At 32.8% G+C, this 21,081-nt stretch overlaps 1 protein-coding gene across 2 annotated transcripts; it reads left to right on the plus strand.

Annotated features, from left to right (window-relative positions):
- Window positions 1-3,960: 3,960 nt before the first annotated feature.
- LOC120351677 lies at window positions 3,961-7,991 on the plus strand. Of its 2 annotated transcripts, XM_039429629.1 has the most exons (3): window positions 3,961-4,052; window positions 6,301-6,415; window positions 7,294-7,991. In XM_039429629.1, exons 2-3 carry the CDS (start codon window positions 6,311-6,313, stop codon window positions 7,696-7,698), a joined length of 510 nt encoding a protein of 169 aa, XP_039285563.1. In that variant the 5' UTR covers window positions 3,961-4,052; window positions 6,301-6,310; the 3' UTR covers window positions 7,699-7,991. The 2 variants fall into 2 exon arrangements, with proteins under 2 accessions (XP_039285563.1, XP_039285562.1); XM_039429628.1 differs by lacking the exon at window positions 3,961-4,052 and having other exon boundaries at window positions 6,105-6,415.
- The last annotated feature ends 13,090 nt before the right edge of the window (window positions 7,992-21,081 follow it).

The raw sequence follows: 21,081 nt of genomic DNA on the forward strand, positions 1-21,081 counted from the left end.
AACCTCATATTCTTTGGTCTATAGCCTACATGTAATATAAATAAAATGCAATTTCTCAGAGATTTCTTCATTTTTTTGTGGAGGATAAATTCTCCTAGTTTCAGAAAACTCTCCTGAGCTCGAATAATTTTAATCTAGGTACTTTTTACACTACTACTGTATTAGATTGAACGAAAAATACGGTTATTTTGTCAATAACTTCATTATGAATACTATAATAACTCAACTTCCCTATTTTTCAATGTTTTATTTGAAAAAGTGAGTAATTTTCGGTTGAATTTTGCATTTGAATGAAACATCATGTTCAATAAACGACTCACATCTACTCAAACAGTCGAACATAAAAAGGCTGGTACACTATTTTTCAGATTTAATCCTTGCCTGATAATTTTGAAAGCTTCTAGAAACTCTTGATCTGACGGATTCTTCTCCTCAAGTTCGTCACTACCATCATCATCTTAGTCAGTTCAAAGAATTGAAATGTGCGACAAAAGCAAGATTTAGAAAGTCCAGTCGTTCACCTGCCTGGTCTACAAATGACAAGTTCTTGAAATCCAATTTAGAGTAACTTGCATTCAATTTCCGACATGTCTTTTAACCTCTATTGACTTTCCACCACCCATCTTCTTCCTACCTGAATTGCCATTATTTTTAGTCTATTGACCTTTCTGCTGAAACTAAACAATTCCTTGAAAATGATCGTCTGCTTCCTATACACACTACATTTTGTATGTTGAAGTCAAGAGAAAAATTTGTTGTTGAGAGGTCCGAAATTCGTTAAATAGAGGTTGTGAAGTTGTGAATTGTAAATCCTTCACAGTTGATACGGTGTTTCTGATACTTATAAGAGCAGTCTCTAAATTCCCTCTTTTGCGAATAAATTCACAAAAAATTAAGGCCTTCCGGCTCGCAAAATTACTGGGTTCAAACCTCAGCTCTAGCTCAGTGGTAGAAACATGAATTTTATAAATACAAATAATCACCATGAGGTTCAAGGACCGGTGATTGATAATTCTTACCGCTGCTTCTATGAAGTTCTTGAAGAATACCAGTAAGGAAATTAAAAGAATATTTGATGGCTGATTATCAGTAACCATGTACCACTAGAGAATAATAAGGACCAACTATAGTTGTTTCTAGTTGATTCTTAAAACGCTCGTCGTGAATACAAGTATTCACCAATATACCCTTCCAAAATTCCTTAGAACTTACAACGCCAGTTCTTGAAGCTCTCTGGATCCTTATATGATATAACTGGAACCTTATTAATATACTTTCTTAATATACTTGTTCTGGTATATGATATGAATATCATCAAAGGATGATAAATATTGAGTGCTCTGAATAAGATTGATATTACTTGATTCAATAATTTTAAGTGCTGCCAAATATTTGTTGGTACCAAAAAAGCTCAAACTATATAACACAAGATGAGTTAGGATATAATAAAAAATTCTATAAGTTTGTATGCTGACATAAAACACAAAATATATTCCCATAAAAAGATGTGCATAAAATATTCGATATATCTATAATTCACTTAAATAATCTATTTCTAAAATCTGAATAATTATCACAGGCTTTGCTAATATTCACAATAATGAGTTTCAAATTCATAAATATATTATATTTAATACTGATATTTATACTTCCAATCAATACAAAATTCTGCAAACGAAAACCTGTTCGGTCTATAAGTTTGATATGATATAATTTGTTCAATTAACAAAATTATAATTAATAAATTAATATTCAAACATGAGATCTCAGGGATTTAATGAATTCGGGCTGTGCATGGAAGTAAGCTTCCTACATATATTAAATAAATTTATAAATGTTCTTATGAACTATGTGATATTATTCAACACGTGGTGACTTTTTATTTAATTCAAGTTAATTTGAATAGCGCTTTTTTTATTAATTACCCCACTGAACGTAGAAAAAACGAGCTCGTTTGACTTATCACTCACTGAATTGAAGTTCTAGATGGTCTCGTGGATTGAATTAATTATTTCCAATAATTAATTAGGTAGGCTCCTTTTTGTCACTGCTGGGCTAACGCGTGATCCAGATTTTTATAAGTTTCTTTCGAATTAAAGATATTCTTATGGGAATCTTTACAAATTACGAACTCTTTGACAGCACTGAGTTCACAGATAATTGACATTTAATACAAATACTTTACATTAAAAAAGGGTTTGGCTTAATAGTTTTAAAATTTTAAAAGGAGAAGAAAGAACCCTAAACTCCATGTGCATCCTCTCAGGTCGAGATCTTAAGCCAGAAGAAGGAGGTTTTTAGAAAAATTTGTCTCTTCCACGAATAATTCTGTAAGCTACTCTCTGATTGGCCTTCAATTTAATAGGCTCAATACAATTGGTTGCCTTGGGAATCAGGGCTTCCTCGGCTTTATAATAGAAAAAATTAATTAAAAAAGAGTTTTTATACAAATGTATGGAGTGTCTATCTTAAATTGATTTCATAAATAAACCATAACATGCGGTTTTAGTACATTTAGTTTTTCTTTTATATGAGTTTTGTATACTCTTGATTTATCATGCTTTTTTAGATTATAATAAATATTTATACAGAAATAATGGGTGTTCGTATTTCTATACATCGACTTCCTTTAGTATACATAATATATCCTTTATGAGTAAATTTTATATAATTCAACCTGTCATATGGGTTGATCGAATAATCAGCTGATTCGTTCAGTATTGATTCTAATAATTATCGATTTATCCAAGATCGACTAACTCTTTTCAAAATGTAAACAAAATAATTCTAACCTCAATGTTCATGCATTTTTATTTTTTATAATCCGCCAACAATAAGTAAGCCGCTTTATAATTTTTTGATCTTACCAATGAGTTCTCATAATTATTAAATCACAATTATACATGTTTTCTTATCATTGTTGATAATGCTATTACTCCTAATCGCTAATAATACTTGATTTAAGTTGATTTATCCTTTGACTAGGTCTAACCTTCTTTCCAATTTTATAGTTCTATTACATTTCATTGGTTCATTTTGAAATATTTGGTGGTATTAATTTACCACGTGACACAATACGCCCTCTGATTTCTGATTTAAAACAACAATTCGAGAATATAATATAATTTTATGATCCAGTTGGTTTTGGATCAGAAATCATACATGTTACAAAGTCTGTTAATAAATCTACTGAGAATTCTACCTCCTAACAATTCAACAACATATACAACAATAAATAAATTCAATTCAAATACATACGCCTTACATCGGCCAATCTCCTTCTACACACAATACACAAATAAAAACTATCTCCTCCTCCATACACAATATAAACCTTTTTTCTAATCCACGCTCCGCCCTCAGGCCAGAAGCACATTTGAACGTTAGTGCAAAATCATTGCCAACCTAACAAACTGGTAATTCTCTGACTTGCAGAATATAATATTTCTTCTCCCTCGACATAGAACAGTGACTTGTACATTTTTATTTCATTCTCTTGCGGAATTTGGGCTTTGCTTTCATATAACGAATATTTTTAAAGGATAATCTTTGGTAAGTTTTATTAACAAGAACTTCTTATTCATCTGATACATTGAAACTTTGGCTTAATGCTTTTGGTGGTAACTATGCGGTTTGATCATTTGGCGGATAATTTTAGTGATTTTCTCAATTAGTTTACACATAAATAATAATAATATAATATTTTTATAATATCTCTACATACAATTCACATTTATATGACACTTGAGTTTTTTATTCGGGGTATCAACTTAGACAACTTAACAGGCACTGATCATTCTGATTCTCGCAGTGAACAGCTGATCCTTGGATGTTCGGGTGGCCTCTATTCATTCAACTGTCGCCATTTTGATGCCTCTTTACGATATACAACGGTAAGCTGGCTTTTAAATTTGAAGTTATTTATTCACTTGTTTTATTAGTAAGAATGGTGTTAAAGATGGTTTCTAAATTTGTTCTTTCTTTATTTTCAGGTATGCTGGTCGAAATGAATACTCGTCTGCGAAATAAGTGTGTTGCCTGGTGTTCGTTTGGTACGTATTTGTTGACAGGTAGGTTCAGTGAATCCAAATATTATTGTTTACTTTCTTATCGCTTATTGTCTCGATAATACAGCTTGAGATTAGAGATATTTTCCCACCAAGTTAAATTTGGTTTGCTGCTGTCCGGTTGTTATTTATAGATGAGGCTGTCCTGATGATGATTTATCCTTCATAAATATAAAACCCTGGTATCTTGTATACCTTTTCAAACAATTCTTAGCTTCCTTAATGGTAATATATTTCAGTCCATTCTTTTTCCAATCATCTTGTAGTCTTAATGCATTTTTCCTCTCACTTTCATTTAATATTCTCGGTTTCAGTTCGTTATAAATTAGTAGGCTCACAACAATAAACATTTTTATAATATTACCTTTCCCATCATCAATAATAGATTCTTTTAATAACAACAACATAATATCTTCTATCATACCTACAACGCAGTCCTTTATCCATATCACAGCCATAACAAATAGTATACAATACATCAGAACATTTATCATTTCTTGAACAATATAATCTCTCAACATGTAATAGTCAGGTACTTTCACTCTCTTATTATAATTTCTTATTTCTTTTAATCTTATTAAACACTTTCCATCCTTTATCAACCTCCATAAATAGTCCACTTTATTATTATCATCCACACATGAATCAATCGTAGTTTTCCTTTCGGTTCCGTTTTTATCCCTGTATGAATCTATATTAGTCCTTCCAGTAGCTCCAGTTTCATTCCATTTATTAGGTCCATTTTGCCGGTCACATCGCTGATCTTCTGCTTTAAAGCGAATGTGCCGCGGATGCATGCTGTCGATCTCCGGTCCTCCATCTTGGTTTCGGTCCGGAATCCTCCTCGGGCATTTGAAACGTGCATGCGGCCGGTATCGTCGCGCGCGGTACTTCTTTTTCTTCCGCCTGACTTTCCGCCTCCGGGCCTTGCGGTGCATGCTTCTTGTATCCCGAATGTTGTGTTCCCGGTACTCCCTGGTGTCATCCTTTTGTTCCTCCATCCTGGGTTCCTTGGAGTGCATAAGTCCTGTGCGCAGATGCTTGGTGGTGGTCCCTTGATGCGCGGGTGTGGCGTTCAAAACGGGTTGATCGCATGTGGGCGATAACTTCTCTTCTGTGGCCTTCCCTGTTGTTTTCTCCGGTGGGCCTTCCGGTGTTGGACTCTAGGGTTCACTCCGACGTCGTCCTGCCAGTCACACTTTCGGCTTGCCTTGGTGGTGGTTTGCCCCTTGAACCTAGTGTGCCGCGGGTGAATCCAACGATGCTTAGGTGGTGGCTGTTCCAATCGGGTATGTTGTGGGGGGGTTGCTTGCTGGCATATAGGTTCAGTGCATGAAGGCGGTGTATCATTTTCAGGTTTTATTATCGGTGATTCTCTAATTATTTCCGTGTTAATGCTGCATGTTATTTTTGGTGGTGGGCTGGTTACTGGTGGTAGATCCTGGGGGGGAAATAGTAGGCTTAATATGGGTTGCTTTTTGCAGATTGATTTTGATGTATGTTTGGCTTCTTTATTTGGTGGCGGGCTGGTGCGGTGGTGGATTTGTTCTGGTGGTTGATTTACTGTAGGTTGTTGTTGGTCTGTTTTTATTGTGCATGCCACTGTATATGATGTATTTGCTCTGTTACTATTTTGATTATTTTCGTCCTGTTTTGTGAAATTTACTTCTTGATTTGTGAAAGTTATTTTCTGTTTATTATTTCTATACCAATGATGTCTGCTGTTATAATGTGCTCCTCTATCCTGTTGTTTGTTATTGTAATATGGAGATCTATTTCTAGAATTATTTTCAAACGATTGACCTCTGCTAATATTTTCAGTGTATTTTGGATATCGAGTGTTTATTCCAGCATTTGACATTTGATTTTCACCATTATAATTTTTTCTGAAACTATTGCTATTATGTTGAAGAGAATGATTGGAGTTTCTTGTGCGATTGTTTACCTGACTGGATTCAGAAGTAACGGATTGGATACAGTGTAAATGTCCCATTAATTCTTTGCAACTGGTAATTGAGAATACTGCTAGTGTCATACGAACATTGAAAGGAAGCTTTTTTGATAAGATGTGGACCAGTGATGAATCAGCTAGAGATTCGTCTAACTGATAGTTTTTATACATCAAATCTGTTATAAAATCAGTGTAGGATTGTCCATTTCTGCTATCATAAGTGCATAAAATAATTTCTGATAGTGCGTCCATCTGTTTACATTTACTCCAATACTGTTGCAGGAACTGGGAGATGAAGTCCTCCAGGCTGTTGATATCTCGCATCCGGCTCTGGAAAAACATCAGCGGCTCGCCGAGTAATAGACTGGACAATTGGAAACGCCACATTAACCAAGAGGTGGGTGTCAGTTCTTGAACGGCTCTTATTTGGTCCACAAATGGTTTGGGTTGCATGTGATGGTAGGAATTATCAAATTTTCCAAGATTTTGGAAAGGTTGAGTGCTATTTACTGGTTCAATCGGTATATAATGTATTCTGCTGGCTGGAATATTTTCCATGGATGTCGCTAGTCTGGAGACTCTTTCTTCACTTGCGGTCCATTTATCATCCATAGTTTTTATGTTCTCATTCACTTCGTCGTATAATTTGGTTATCTTTGGTTGTTGTCCGACTACAGCATTCTCTAATACATCGTATCTCTCACCTGATTTCGCCCCCTCCTCCGTTAAGTTCGCTATACATGTTCGCATGTTACTCTGCTCTTTAACTATCTCTACTATTTTCTTATTATTTTCCTCCACTTTCGACTCTATCTCGCCCTTATTTTCTAACACCTTTCCCATGACAGTTCCCATGATAGCGGTGCCCAGCTCCTTACCCAATACGTCCACCTGTTTTCCTATTTCCCTGGGTACCTCGTCCAACCGCTCATTTATCTGACAGGTGATATCATCTATACGGGTTTCTAACGTTTTTATGACTGCAGATTGCGTATCTATCTTGATATCTATCATATTTCTCACTTCTTCCTTGAATTCAGAGAATTTTTTCTCAACTTTCTCTTCCATTTTTTCCACACTCCCTTGTACAGCTTTGGTATTTTCCTCCGCTTTATCCTGGATGGCTTTAGTGTTTTTTTCCATTTTTTCTGTGTTTTTATTTTGGCTTGCTAAGATTCGACTGATTATGAGTTAGAGTTCGTTTGTAGAATCATTTGCTATAAGATTGATGATATAACCGACTGAAGAGTCTAATGTGGTGTTGTGTTTTTCTAGGTTGGTGATTGCGGATGGCGGTTGACTGGCGATATCGGATGGCGATTGGGTAGCAGCATTCTCTGTTCCTTTGGCGACACTTGGAGCGATCTGCGGAGACGCCGGTATCGGGTTGGACGCCCTCACTCCCTCATCTCTGCCAGTTGGACTCTCATCGGAATTAATCGCATCGACGACGTTATCGATCTTCGTAGAAGACAATTGGGCCAAGTTTTGCGGGTCGAAATTGATGGAGCATATGCTGCCTCCTTCTCTCTCCCGTGGGGTCTCCGCTGCATTGTCCTGGGGTTGTTGATTGGCCGGTGTCGTAGCTACATAGTTTTGGGAGTGGTCGCTGAAGTAGGAGATTTGCGAGTTAGCTGGCGACTGGTTCATGGTGACGATATTATGGAATACTTCGAATAAATTGTCAAGTGTGCTGCCATATCTCAGGAATATCAAAATGAATTCAGTGATAGTGCCTATTCTAGATAAAATTGTGTGGTGTTAAAAATTTCAAGTGTCATGTACATATATTACGAAAAGACCTTCGAGTGACAGGTATGACTTCTGACATAGATAGATTGTAAACACTAATATAGTTCTTAAAATTTTAGTTAGGGTCTTATCTTCCTCAATAACAACAGTATTGTGATGCCTCAAATAACCTATAACCCTGGTCAGCATACAATGTCTAGATTCAAAAATCAAAATCAAAATTTTACTATAACTTCTATGGAAATTTCCATCCAATTTTTCTTCTATTATGAGAATTATGTTATCAGACTCGTGTGATATAGTTTGTCTGTATTTATGCAGCTTGAAAAATTTTAATTTGAAGAGCAACTCAATTATTTTAGCCAGAAACTTACAATAGATCATCAGATATATCTTGTCGAATCGACTTCAGATTATACTTCTTGCAGCTTTCAGTTTTATCAATAATTTCATTAATCATTGATAGTAAGATTGAGTAGGTAAGCTTTTCATCACGCTCCACTGGTTGGGTGCCATTGTGTGAAGTTGTGAATTGTAAATCCTTCACAGTTGATACGGTGTTTCTGATACTTATAAGAGCAGTCTCTAAATTCCCTCTTTTGCGAATAAATTCACAAAAAATTAAGGCCTTCCGGCTCGCAAAATTACTGGGTTCAAACCTCAGCTCTAGCTCAGTGGTAGAAACATGAATTTTATAAATACAAATAATCACCATGAGGTTCAAGGACCAGTGATTGATAATTCTTACCGCTGCTTCTATGAAGTTCTTGAAGAATACCAGTAAGGAAATTAAAAGAATATTTGATGGCTGATTATCAGTAACCATGTACCACTAGAGAATAATAAGGACCAACTATAGTTGTTTCTAGTTGATTCTTAAAACGCTCGTCGTGAATACAAGTATTCACCAATATACCCTTCCAAAATTCCTTAGAACTTACAACGCCAGTTCTTGAAGCTCTCTGGATCCTTATATGATATAACTGGAACCTTATTAATATACTTTCTTAATATACTTGTTCTGGTATATGATATGAATATCATCAAAGGATGATAAATATTGAGTGCTCTGAATAAGATTGATATTACTTGATTCAATAATTTTAAGTGCTGCCAAATATTTGTTGGTACCAAAACAGCTCAAACTATATAACACAAGATGAGTTAGGATATAATAAAAAATTCTATAAGTTTGTATGCTGACATAAAACACAAAATATATTCCCATAAAAAAGATGTGCATAAAATATTCGATATATCTATAATTCACTTAAATAATCTATTTCTAAAATCTGAATAATTATCACAGGCTTTGCTAATATTCACAATAATGAGTTTTCAAATTCATAAATATATTATATTTAATACTGATATTTATACTTCCAATCAATACAAAATTCTGCAAACAAAAACCTGTTCGGTCTATAAGTTTGATATGATATAATTTGTTCAATTAACAAAATTATAATTAATAAATTAATATTCAAACATGAGATCTCAGGGATTTAATGAATTCGGGCTGTGCATGGAAGTAAGATTCCTACATATATTAAATAAATTTATAAATGTTCTTATGAACTATGTGATATTATTCAGCACGTGGTGACTTTTTATTTAATTCAAGTTAATTTGAATAGCGCTTTTTTATTAATTACCCCACTGAACGTAGAAAAACGAGCTCGTTTGACTTATCACTCACTGAATTGAAGTTCTAGATGGTCTCGTGGATTGAATTAATTATTTCCAATAATTAATTAGGTAGGCTCCTTTTTGTCACTGCTGGGCTAACGCGTGATCCAGATTTTTATAAGTTTCTTTCGAATTAAAGATATTCTTATGGGAATCTTTACAAATTACGAACTCTTTGACAGCACTGAGTTCACAGATAATTGACATTTAATACAAATACTTTACATTAAAAAAGGGTTTGGCTTAATAGTTTTAAAATTTTAAAAGGAGAAGAAAGAACCCTAAACTCCATGTGCATCCTCTCAGGTCGAGATCTTAAGCCAGAAGAAGGAGGTTTTTAGAAAAATTTGTCTCTTCCACGAATAATTCTGTAAGCTACTCTCTGATTGGCCTTCAATTTAATAGGCTCAATACAATTGGTTGCCTTGGGAATCAGGGCTTCCTCGGCTTTATAATAGAAAAAATTAAATAAAAAAGAGTTTTTATACAAATGTATGGAGTGTCTATCTTAAATTGATTTCATAAATAAACCATAACATGCGGTTTTAGTACATTTAGTTTTTCTTTTATATGAGTTTTGTATACTCTTGATTTATCATGCTTTTTTAGATTATAATAAATATTTATACAGAAATAATGGGTGTTCGTATTTCTATACATCGACTTCCTTTAGTATACATAATATATCCTTTATGAGTAAATTTTATATAATTCAACCTGTTATATGGGTTGATCGAATAATCAGCTGATTCGTTCAGTATTGATTCTAATAATTATCGATTTATCCAAGATCGACTAACTCTTTTCAAAATGTAAACAAAATAATTCTAACCTCAATGTTCATGCATTTTTATTTTTTTATAATCCGCCAACAATAAGTAAGCCGCTAAGATCGACTAACTCTTTTCAAAATGTAAACAAAATAATTCTAACCTCAATGTTCATGCATTTTTATTTTTTTATAATCCGCCAACAATAAGTAAGCCGCTTTATAATTTTTTGATCTTACCAATGAGTTCTCATAATTATTAAATCACAATTATACATGTTTTCTTATCATTGTTGATAATGCTATTACTCCTAATCGCTAATAATACTTGATTTAAGTCGATTTATCCTTTGACTAGGTCTAACCTTCTTTCCAATTTTATAGTTCTATTACATTTCATTGGTTCATTTTAAAATATTTGGTGGTATTAATTTACCACGTGACAAGGTAAATAGGCAGCCGAAGCTCCAAAATGTGATGGGACCAGGTAAAAATTCGTTTCGTAGAGGATTTCGTCAAGTGGAGGCTCGTTATAGAGAGGTTCAGCTGTATTCTCAACCTCATATTTTTTTGTTTATAGCCCACATGTAATATAAATAAAATGCAATTTTTCAGAGATTTCTCCAATTTCTTTTGTGGAGGGTAAATTCTCGTAATTTCAAAAAACTCTCCTGAGCTCGAATAATTTTCTTCTATTCAGACAATACCATCTGAATTGAGAATTCTTTCAAATTAAAGGCTCTCAATCCAACTTGAAATGTAGAAAATTGTACCTCTCACAAGTTCAATTATTGTTTTATACATTATATCATTCGTCAACGGCAATAATCAGATTTAGAATCCAAGCCAGTTTTAATAATTCTTATTAATTACTGAATAATAACTACTGAGAGTTCACTTGAAATGTTAACATGGGAGAAATTTCGTCAATTCTATGCATTTCAGAACAAACTTCTCAATTTGAACATAGCCTACTGATCCGAATAAAAATGAGATTGCATATAACTATACTCTAGAATAATGATCTCTCACTTAAATAGACAACTCCTGATACATCACACTATTATTATATCAAGTTATACAATTATAATAGAGTGCGAAGTTTCCTTGTTCCTTGAGAATTATTGAACTCTCTTTTTTATTATTTTGATCACAATTGAATGTTCATAATTTTACATAGTATGATCTATCGATACTGAGGGTTCCTCTTTTGTCAATTCTCCCTTATGTTCTCTTATCATACATAATTATTATCTATTTCAACCGAATACTCTCAGTAATACAACTTAATTATAAGCAAGTGAAACATCTGAAACTGTGGAAATTCCATGATCATTCCTTACAGCTTATACAACAATATTGTGTCAGTGTTATCATGATCTGAAAACGTTTATATTGAAATGTACAGTGAACCATATCAAAAGTGAACTTAGTTAAATCCCGAGCTCAGAAACCGGCCCTTAAATAGAGAATTCTTTCAAATTTAAAGCTTCCAATGTGACTTGGAATGTAGACGATTCTACCTCTCACAAGTTCAATAATTGATATTGTTTTATATATCATATCAATCTATAGTATACTGTACTCAAGAAATGATCCCTTACTATAATAGACACAGGATATCAATAACAAGCCCTATTCAGAAACATAACAATGATTCAAAAACCTCATACCTCTCTTTTGATGTTTCCAGCAAAACTAAGGGAGGGAAGCTAGAACTTTCTACAATCTGAAGCAACATAGCTATTCCAGATTGTGCTCAGAATTCTAGAGAGACTTTTTATATGGCTCACTGTTTATTTCAATATAAGAATTTTAAAATTATTGAAACACTGACACAATAATATTGTTGTATAAGCTGTATGGGATTCCCACAGTTTCAGATTTTTCACTTGATTGTAATGAAGTTATATTACTGGAAGTATTCACTTAAAATAAATAATAATTATTTTCGAAAGGAAAACATAGGGAAGAGTTGGCAGAAGAGGAATGCTTTGTATTATGAGTTCATTCTATGTAAATTGATGAATTAACATTCAATTCTAATCAAAATTATAAAAACGAGACTCTTCAATAATTCTCGAGGAACAAGATATTATAATACTGTACTATAATATAAATCACACTGTATTATAATATAATTGTAGAGCTTGATATAGCCTATGACCCCTTTTACAAGCTCACACACACACACACACACACACACACACACACACACACACACACACACACACACACACACACACACACACACACACACAACACACACACCACACACACACACACACACACCACACACACACACCACACACACACACACACACACACACCACACCACACACACCACACACACACACATACACATACACATACATACAGACCAATGACCAATACCCAAAAACCACTTTTTTGGACTCAGGGGACCTTGAAACGTATAGAAATTTAGAATTTGAGGTACCTTAATTTTTTTTCGGAAAGCAATACTTTCCTTACCTATGGTAATAGGGCAAGGAAAGTAAAATGATCTGGATAAGAGAATGGTCCTATTGAGAATTTGATGAAGTAGTAAGTTGAATGAAATTAATGTTACCTACTTTATTCGGAGCGAATTCATGTAAAGCGTAGAATAATAATGGAATGGCCAGTTTTCCACATTGTCCTTCCTATTAATAAACAATTTATAGGCGTTTTTACTTGAGTTGATTCTTATATTTTTGTGATGTTCATTTGCTTTATTGAGGATCTCTAAAGCAATTAGCAGGTTTGTAATGGAGCGGAAACACGAGTCCCTTCTGCATTTTAGTCTGCTCTTAATTGAGTTTGGTCACTATCAATTATTCGCTCGTGCCAATTGAAATGAATTGCATTCAATGCGAAAGTGATTGCTTTTGAAAAACACACGCTGTACTTTGGCTACGGTATTTTTCAGCTATAATAAATTCAAAACAACCTCACACGAATCTGGCCCTTTCAAGCTTACATTATTTTTCTATGTTTTAATTATGTACATAGTTTAGTCTATATTTGGAGTGGAGAGAATCAATAGGGTGGAATTAATTCATTCACCAGATAGATTTAGGTCTATCTGAAATAGGAAATTAAACTTCAGAGTACAGTAGTAGACTAAAATATATTGAATTGAAATAGCCTACGGTAATCTGCAAGACTGCAGGTGGAATTTATGAATTAAAGGTAGTGTGTTTAAATAAAGTCTGTTTCATTTTGTTAATTGTTGATTGAGCAATAATAACAGTTGGCTACCGAAATTTTCATTATCCTCATGTATCTCTAATTACATTCATAACTAGTATTTAGTAAGGTGAGCCTCAGGATCAAAAAATTAGCTTTAATCCAATTTCACGATTTTGAAGACTTATTTACAGATTTGTGAATCTAAGAACAGATACTAATGAATGTAGACTACAGTTTTGAATAAATGCAACTGACATTTTTGAGTATGCATGAATATCATCAAGTGATATGATAATATTGATGAATATTAAATTTCAAGTGATTCAACATTTTTTTTCTGAACCAAAATTAAATAATTCAATAAATAAATAATTGGGTGATTGTGAATATCCAGCATATTCCAGATAAATTCAACCTGGAAATTTTCAAAAGGTTCTGAATGTGTAAATATATATTCCAAATCCCATTACTTAGAATATTTAATTATTCTAGAAATTTTATTCCATTCATAATAATTGAATACTGTGATATGAATTAAATAAAAATACTTAATTTTTTGTGATATTTATGAATTTAACATCTTCTATTGAATTTAAATACTTTGATTTGAAATTTCGTTCAACATGGGAGAGAATAGAATCTTACCAAACTGGTTGATCATTATTTTTCTTAGTTAAAATATCGAATTTAAAGAATAATCCGATGCTCACACTCATACTCAGATCATACTCATACTCGTAGGCCTATGTTGTTGAAACCATAGACCTATCATCTCTAATCATGCAATATAAAATTAAATCAATATTAAACGTGATATGCGATGATATTCTATCAAAAATTTATATAATCAAGAAGGATGAAGGTGTGAGTCAATTTCGTTGGCCAACGTACTTGAACATTGAACTGTTGAACTGTAGAATGTCTTGAAGGATATGTTTATGAAACTTGAAGTCGATTGTAAAAAGCTTTCAACAGTGAGTTATTGTGAATATTATACGAAAGAGAATCACGTCTTTGCTTGTTCAAAAAATTCAAACTTATGGCAATTGATTCACCCGTGAGTAATCATCCTGGTGATCCTTATAATAAAAACCTGAGTAAGTTTCTAAGTGAAACTTTCATGATTGGTATAATGTGATTTTCAATTCCCTTGATAATTGAAATTTTTAACTACTACAAGCAAAGTTCCAACATGTAGCTTCATACTTTTAATGCATCAATAAAATAAAGTAATAACCTGAAAATCTATTGCTTCTTTCTCCAGTGTTATATTTCAGTACTAGTTACCTTCTCCTGTTAGCAGTTTTTTTACACCATGAAAAGTTCTCCAATTATCTCACAATATTAGTTTGATCATATCGGAATTTGTAATTATAAATCATAAGTTCCTCTATCAACTTTTCATCTGATTCCTGCTAGTATGATAAGCACTCACATTTTCTTTGGTCACAACTATAAAATAAAATTACGTCCAATTTGTCACTTTGAAACGTCACTGTTGGTGAAAATCCAGAATCGAATTGCCTTGTATTTACCTACATGTTGGCCTTCCAACCTGTTATGCTATTTTATAGAAGTTGAAGATTATTTGACGTCTCAAATTGATTCTTCATCACGAGAAAGTAATAATAGATGAATATGTGAATTATTATTCCAACATTTAAGACCTGGGGGTCTAATAAGAATTGAGAAGCCTTGCATTATTCTTATTGGGTGGGGGGGGGGGAGGGACTGATCTGTTCCAATTTCTATCAGACTATTTTCGTGCGGTTGACTATAGTAAAGTTGTGGGACAAGAGATAGTACAGTGGTCTGTTCTATCATGACTTCATTCAAACACAATAGTGTGGGAGCCGTTTTCTTGTGCTACACATCACTGGACTCACATTTCTATGAAACCGGACTATGGTTGTCTATTCTACTATAATAGTAGCCTAAGTCTCGTTCCGATATCCTATTATTTAGGGAGTATGGCACCCTGACTTGTTCATAATCAGAGCTATTGTGTCTTGGTGGGTACGTCTGTAACTGATCGTCTGTGCCGAGTGCGGTCTCTCCTTGATCAGAATTCCGACTGAATCGTCACATTGAACGCGCGTCGCTAGGTGTCGTGAATGCCGTCGAATCACGGAGCCAGACATGCACAATCGAATAATTAACGCTACTCTTCACGTTACAGTTGAAGCGAGTCATTGCAATAATGGTAATTACATGGGTATTCGACCAAAGTGAAAGGTATTGACTGATGTTAATTATTCCTAGCAAAAGCTTGAGCAATTTGAAGTTGAAATCTCCATGTAATATTCTTGAGTATTACATTAATAAAAGAATTCGCTCCACAAACAAATTTTTTGAAAAAATAAGCTCTCGTAATAGGTTCTGAATAAATCACTGGCATTACAGTGAAATACCCTTGTCGCAGAGCATAATTCATTATCTACATTCTGTAAAAATGGAGATGAATCAAGTAAGTAGCCTGGAATTTGTTTTCGAATTAATTTATGAGTTTGATGATAAAGTTCCATAGCTTGCGAGTGGTCATAAGCATTTTTCATACTTCCAATCTGAACTGAGTGATGTAACATGTAATCTATTCCTCCTGTTATCCGAGATAATCTGAAGGGAAGCCACAAACTGAATAAAAACTTAGATGAGCTCAAGAGTAATGGCATCAGGTCCAAGACACTTCCAGCCTAGTACTGTGCAATATGGGAGGCAACAGAAGCTTATGAATTATTATCTCTTTATTCCTCTACAAGGCCAACGAATAGATTGAGTCTTCCACTTCAAATAAATCAGGATAAGTAATGTGATACAGTCAAACGCTCCCCATCACCGAATTTAATTTGGATTTCAACCCAAATCTTCCCTTGATTGGCCTTGACGGTTCCAGCGTAATCCACAATCACTCTCTTCTATCTCTTATATTCTAAATCCGAAGAAACTAAGTTCCTTTCTTACTCTTTTGAATAATCCCTATGTTTTTTAATTTATTTTTTGTGGACTCAATGTTACAATAGGCGATGGACTAATGAAAATCCATTACATTCCATTCTATTTTATTTCATTCCATTCTATTCAATTCTATTCTATTCTATTCTATTCTATTCTATTCTATTCTATTCTATTCTATTCTATTCTATTCTATTCTATTCTATTCTATTCTATTCTATCCCTTCTATTCTATCTATTCCCTTCTATTCTATTCTATTCTATTCTATTCTATTCTATTCTCTCTATTCTATTCTATTCTATTCTATTCTATTCTATTCTATTCTATTCTATTCTATTCTATTCTATTCTATTCTAATTCTATTCTATTCTATTCTATTCTATTCTCTTCTATTCTATTCTATTCTATTCTATTCTATTCTATTCTATTCTCTTCTATTCTATTCTATTCTATTCTATTCTATTCTATTCTATTCTATTCTATTCTATTCTATCTATTCTTCTATTCTATCTATTCCCTTCTATTCTATCTATTCTATTCTTTCTATTCTTTCTATTCTATTCTATTCTATTCATTCTATTCTATCTATTCTATTCTTTCTATTCTTTCTATTCTATTCTATTCTATTCTATTCTATTCTATTCTATTCTATTCTATTCCATTCTATTCTATTCTTCTATTCTATTCTATTCTATTCTATTCTATCTATTCTATTCTATTCTATTCTATTCTATTCTATTCTATCTATTCTATTCTATTCTATTCTATTCTATTCTATTCTATTCTATTCTATTCTATTCTATTCTATTCTATTCTATTCTATTCTATTCTATTCTATTCTATTCTATTCTATTCTATTCTATTCTATTCTATTCTATTCTATTCTATTCTATTCTATTCTATTCTATTCTATTCTATTCTATTCTATCTATTCTATTCTATTCTATTCTTTCTATTCTATTCTATTCTATTCTATTCTATTCTATTCTATTATTCTATTCTATTCTATTCTATTCTATTCTTCTATTCTATTCTATTCTATTCTATTCTATCTATTCTATTCTATTCTATTATTCTATTCTATTCTATTCTATTCTATTCTTTCTATTCTATTCATTCTATTCTATTCTAGTCTATTCTATTCTATTCTAGTCTATTCTATTCTATTCATTCTATTCTATTCTATTCTATTCTATTCTAATTCTATTCTATTCTTCTATTCTATTCTAGTCTATTCTATTCTATTCTAGTCTATTCTATTCTATCTTTCTATTCTATTCTAATTCTATTCTATTCTCTTCTATTCTATTCTATCTATTCTATCTATTCTATTCTATTCTAGTCTATTCTATTCTATTATTCTATTCTATTCCCTTCTATTCTATTCTAATTCTATTCTATTCTAATTCTATTCTATTCTAGTCTATTCTATTCTATTCTATTCTATTCTAGTCTATTCTATTCTATTCTATTCTATTCTAATTCTATTCTATTCTTTCTATTCTATTCTAATTCTATTCTATTCTATTCTAATTCTATTCTATTCTAGTCTATTCTATTCTATTCCCTTCTATTCTATTCTAATTCTATTCTATTCTAGTCTATTCTATTCTATTCTTCTATTCTATTCTATCCTATTCTATTCTATTCTAGTCTATTCTATTCTATCCTATTCTATTCTATTCTATTCTATTCCTATTCTATTCTATTCTAGTCTATTCTATTCTATTCATTCTATTCTATTCTAGTCTATTCTATTCTATTCTAATTCTATTCTATTCTAGTCTATTCTATTCTATTCATTCTATTCTATTCTAGTCTATTCTATTCTATCCTATTCTATTCTATTCTTTCTATTCTATTCTAGTCTATTCTATTCTATCTTTCTATTCTATTCTAGTCTATTCTATTCTATTCCCTTCTATTCTATTCTATTCTATTCTATTCCCTTCTATTCTATTCTATTCTTTCTATTCTATTCTATCCTATTCTATTCTATTATTCTATTCTATTCCCTTCTATTCTATTCTATTCTATTCTAGTCTATTCTATTCTATTCTAATTCTATTCTATTCTATTCTAATTCTATTCTATTCTAGTCTATTCTATTCTATCCTATTCTATTCTATTCTCTTCTATTCTATTCTAATTCTATTCTATTCTTTCTATTCTATTCTATTCTATTTATTCTATTCTATTCTAATTCTATTCTATTCTAGTCTATTCTATTCTATCCTATTCTATTCTATTCCCTTCTATTCTATTCTATTCTAGTCTATTCTATTCTATTCTATTATTCTATTCTATTCTATTATTCTATTCTATTCTAGTCTATTCTATTCTATTCTATTCTATTCTATTCTAGTCTATTCTATTCTATTCTATTCTATTCTATTCTAATTCTATTCTATTCTTCATCAGTTCTTCTCTATCAAATTCTATCAAAAATGACATAAAAGCTTGAAAACATCAATATTGGATGTATTCTCTGATTTTTCGTCGATTATTGCATATCAAAAGAAGGAATTCAATTGTTGACAAGGATTGAATGTCATTGAAGGTTGATTTCTTCATTAAGATTTTCTCCTTGGGAGCACAGCTATTGAAGGTTCCACAGCTTTAATCCAAGCAAAAATTTCTCCTAAGAAGACCTCCATCTATTCAAATCAAGAAGTTTCCATACCATGATTTGTTGTCCTTGGAGCATAATTAATTAATATGATTACTAGAGTGATAGTTCCCCATGAGGAATACATTGCTTGTGCTGACGTTAGCAGAATCTTGTTCTAGCAGAATAATAAAACTTGTATTATAATATTCCAAAGTGAAACACGCCTTTAGTAATGGAACATGAGAGGAAACATTTTATTCTTCTACTTACATCCGTGAAGTGGAGGAAGTTGATGCAAGTCACATATTTTATACTATATTTTCCTACTATCTGAGCAGACACATATTTCACACTATCTAAGCAGTGAATATTGTTAAGTTTCATCAAGACCGGAGCAACATAGAATATAGGAGAATCATCTGTCCTACTGGACAACTCTTTTTCTCAAGATTTTTATCTCGCGCTTGAGACACTTTTCTCCCTCACTTTGCTTTCAAAACTGCCTTCAAACTTCCACTTTGTCTGTTCGGACGTTATATGAATGTTCCCCTTTGTCTGGCATTGTGTGGTGGAGGGGGCAATTATATGGTGATGCGCAAAACATAATTGTGGCCAGTCGTCAATTGACAGCCAATTGAACAGCTCACTTCTCGTAATGTCGATTTTTGCAAAGTGATCTATTGATTATTTATTGTGATTTATTACAAGTGTCGTCTCGTCTCGTATCGTGATCTGGACCCGGGATCCTGGAAGCAAGGAGGATTTGGACATGAAGGTAGGCCTATGTTATTATGCACTTAGCCATTTTAATTGTTCAAATTGCTACCCGACGCCAGACAACCACAAAATTTCTCTATGTAATTATTGATACAGTCCACAAACCAGAGTGCTGTTTGAGCCAGCCTCTGTCGAATTAAACATTGGTCCTCCAGGCCGGATTGATTTGTTCATCAAATTTGAATAGGACTTAAGTTTGAAATATTGTCTAATAGGTTTGTCGTTTTTTATGCCTATTTTATTCTTGGTTTGTTCTGTGTATATGGCTTGTTTTTGTCGTCGTAGATGAATACACGCATTAATTGTGGTATTCTTAAGAAATTTGGGCTCAATTTAAGTTGGAAATTGAGTAGAACAAGTAATATTTTGTGATATTTTGTAATATTTCACACTATCTAAGCAGTGAATATTGTTAAGTTTCGTCAAGACCGGAGCAACATAGAATATAGGAGAATCATCTGTCCTACTGGACAACTCTTTTTCTCAAGATTTTTATCTCGCGCTTGAGACACTTTTTTCCCTCACTTTGCTTTCAAAACTGCCTTCAAACTTCCACTTTGTCTGTTCGGACGTTATATGAATGTTCCCCTTTGTCTGGCGTTGTGTGGTGGAGGGGGCAATTATATGGTGATGCGCAAAACATAATTGTGGCCAGTCGTCAATTGACAGCCAATTGAACAGCTCACTTCTCGTAATGTCGATTTTTGCAAAGTGATCTATTGATTATTTATTGTGATTTATTACAAGTGTCGTCTCGTCTCGTATCGTGATCTGGACCCGGGATCCTGGAAGCAAGGAGGATTTGGACATGAAGGTAGGCCTATGTTATTGTGCACTTAGCCATTTTAATTGTTCAAATTGCTACCCGACGCCAGACAACCACAAAATTTCTCGATGTAATTATTGATACAGTCCACAAACCAGAGTGCTGTTCGAGCCAGCCTCTGTCGAATTAAACATTGGTCCTCCGGGCCGGATTGATTTGTTCATCGAATTTGAATAGGACTTAAGTTTGAAATATTGTCTAATAGGTTTGTCGTTTTTTATGCCTATTTTATTCTTGGTTTGTTCTGTGTATATGGCTTGTTTTTGTCGTCGTAGATGAATATACGCATTAATTGTGGTATTCTTAAGAAATTTGGGCTCAATTTAAGTTGGAAATTAAGTAGAACAAGTAATATTTTCGTAAATAATTGTGTCGTAGTATTATTGCATAAGATTGTTGCATTGGCGCCACAACGCTGGACTGGCAAGTTCTTGTCGATAAGTAGAGAAAGACTTATACGTCGTCTAGCTGTAACAGTAACTGGAACTGTTACT

The sequence above is a fragment of the Nilaparvata lugens genome, chromosome 5, assembly GCF_014356525.2.
Source record: "Nilaparvata lugens isolate BPH chromosome 5, ASM1435652v1, whole genome shotgun sequence".
Taxonomy (NCBI): domain Eukaryota; kingdom Metazoa; phylum Arthropoda; class Insecta; order Hemiptera; family Delphacidae; genus Nilaparvata; species Nilaparvata lugens.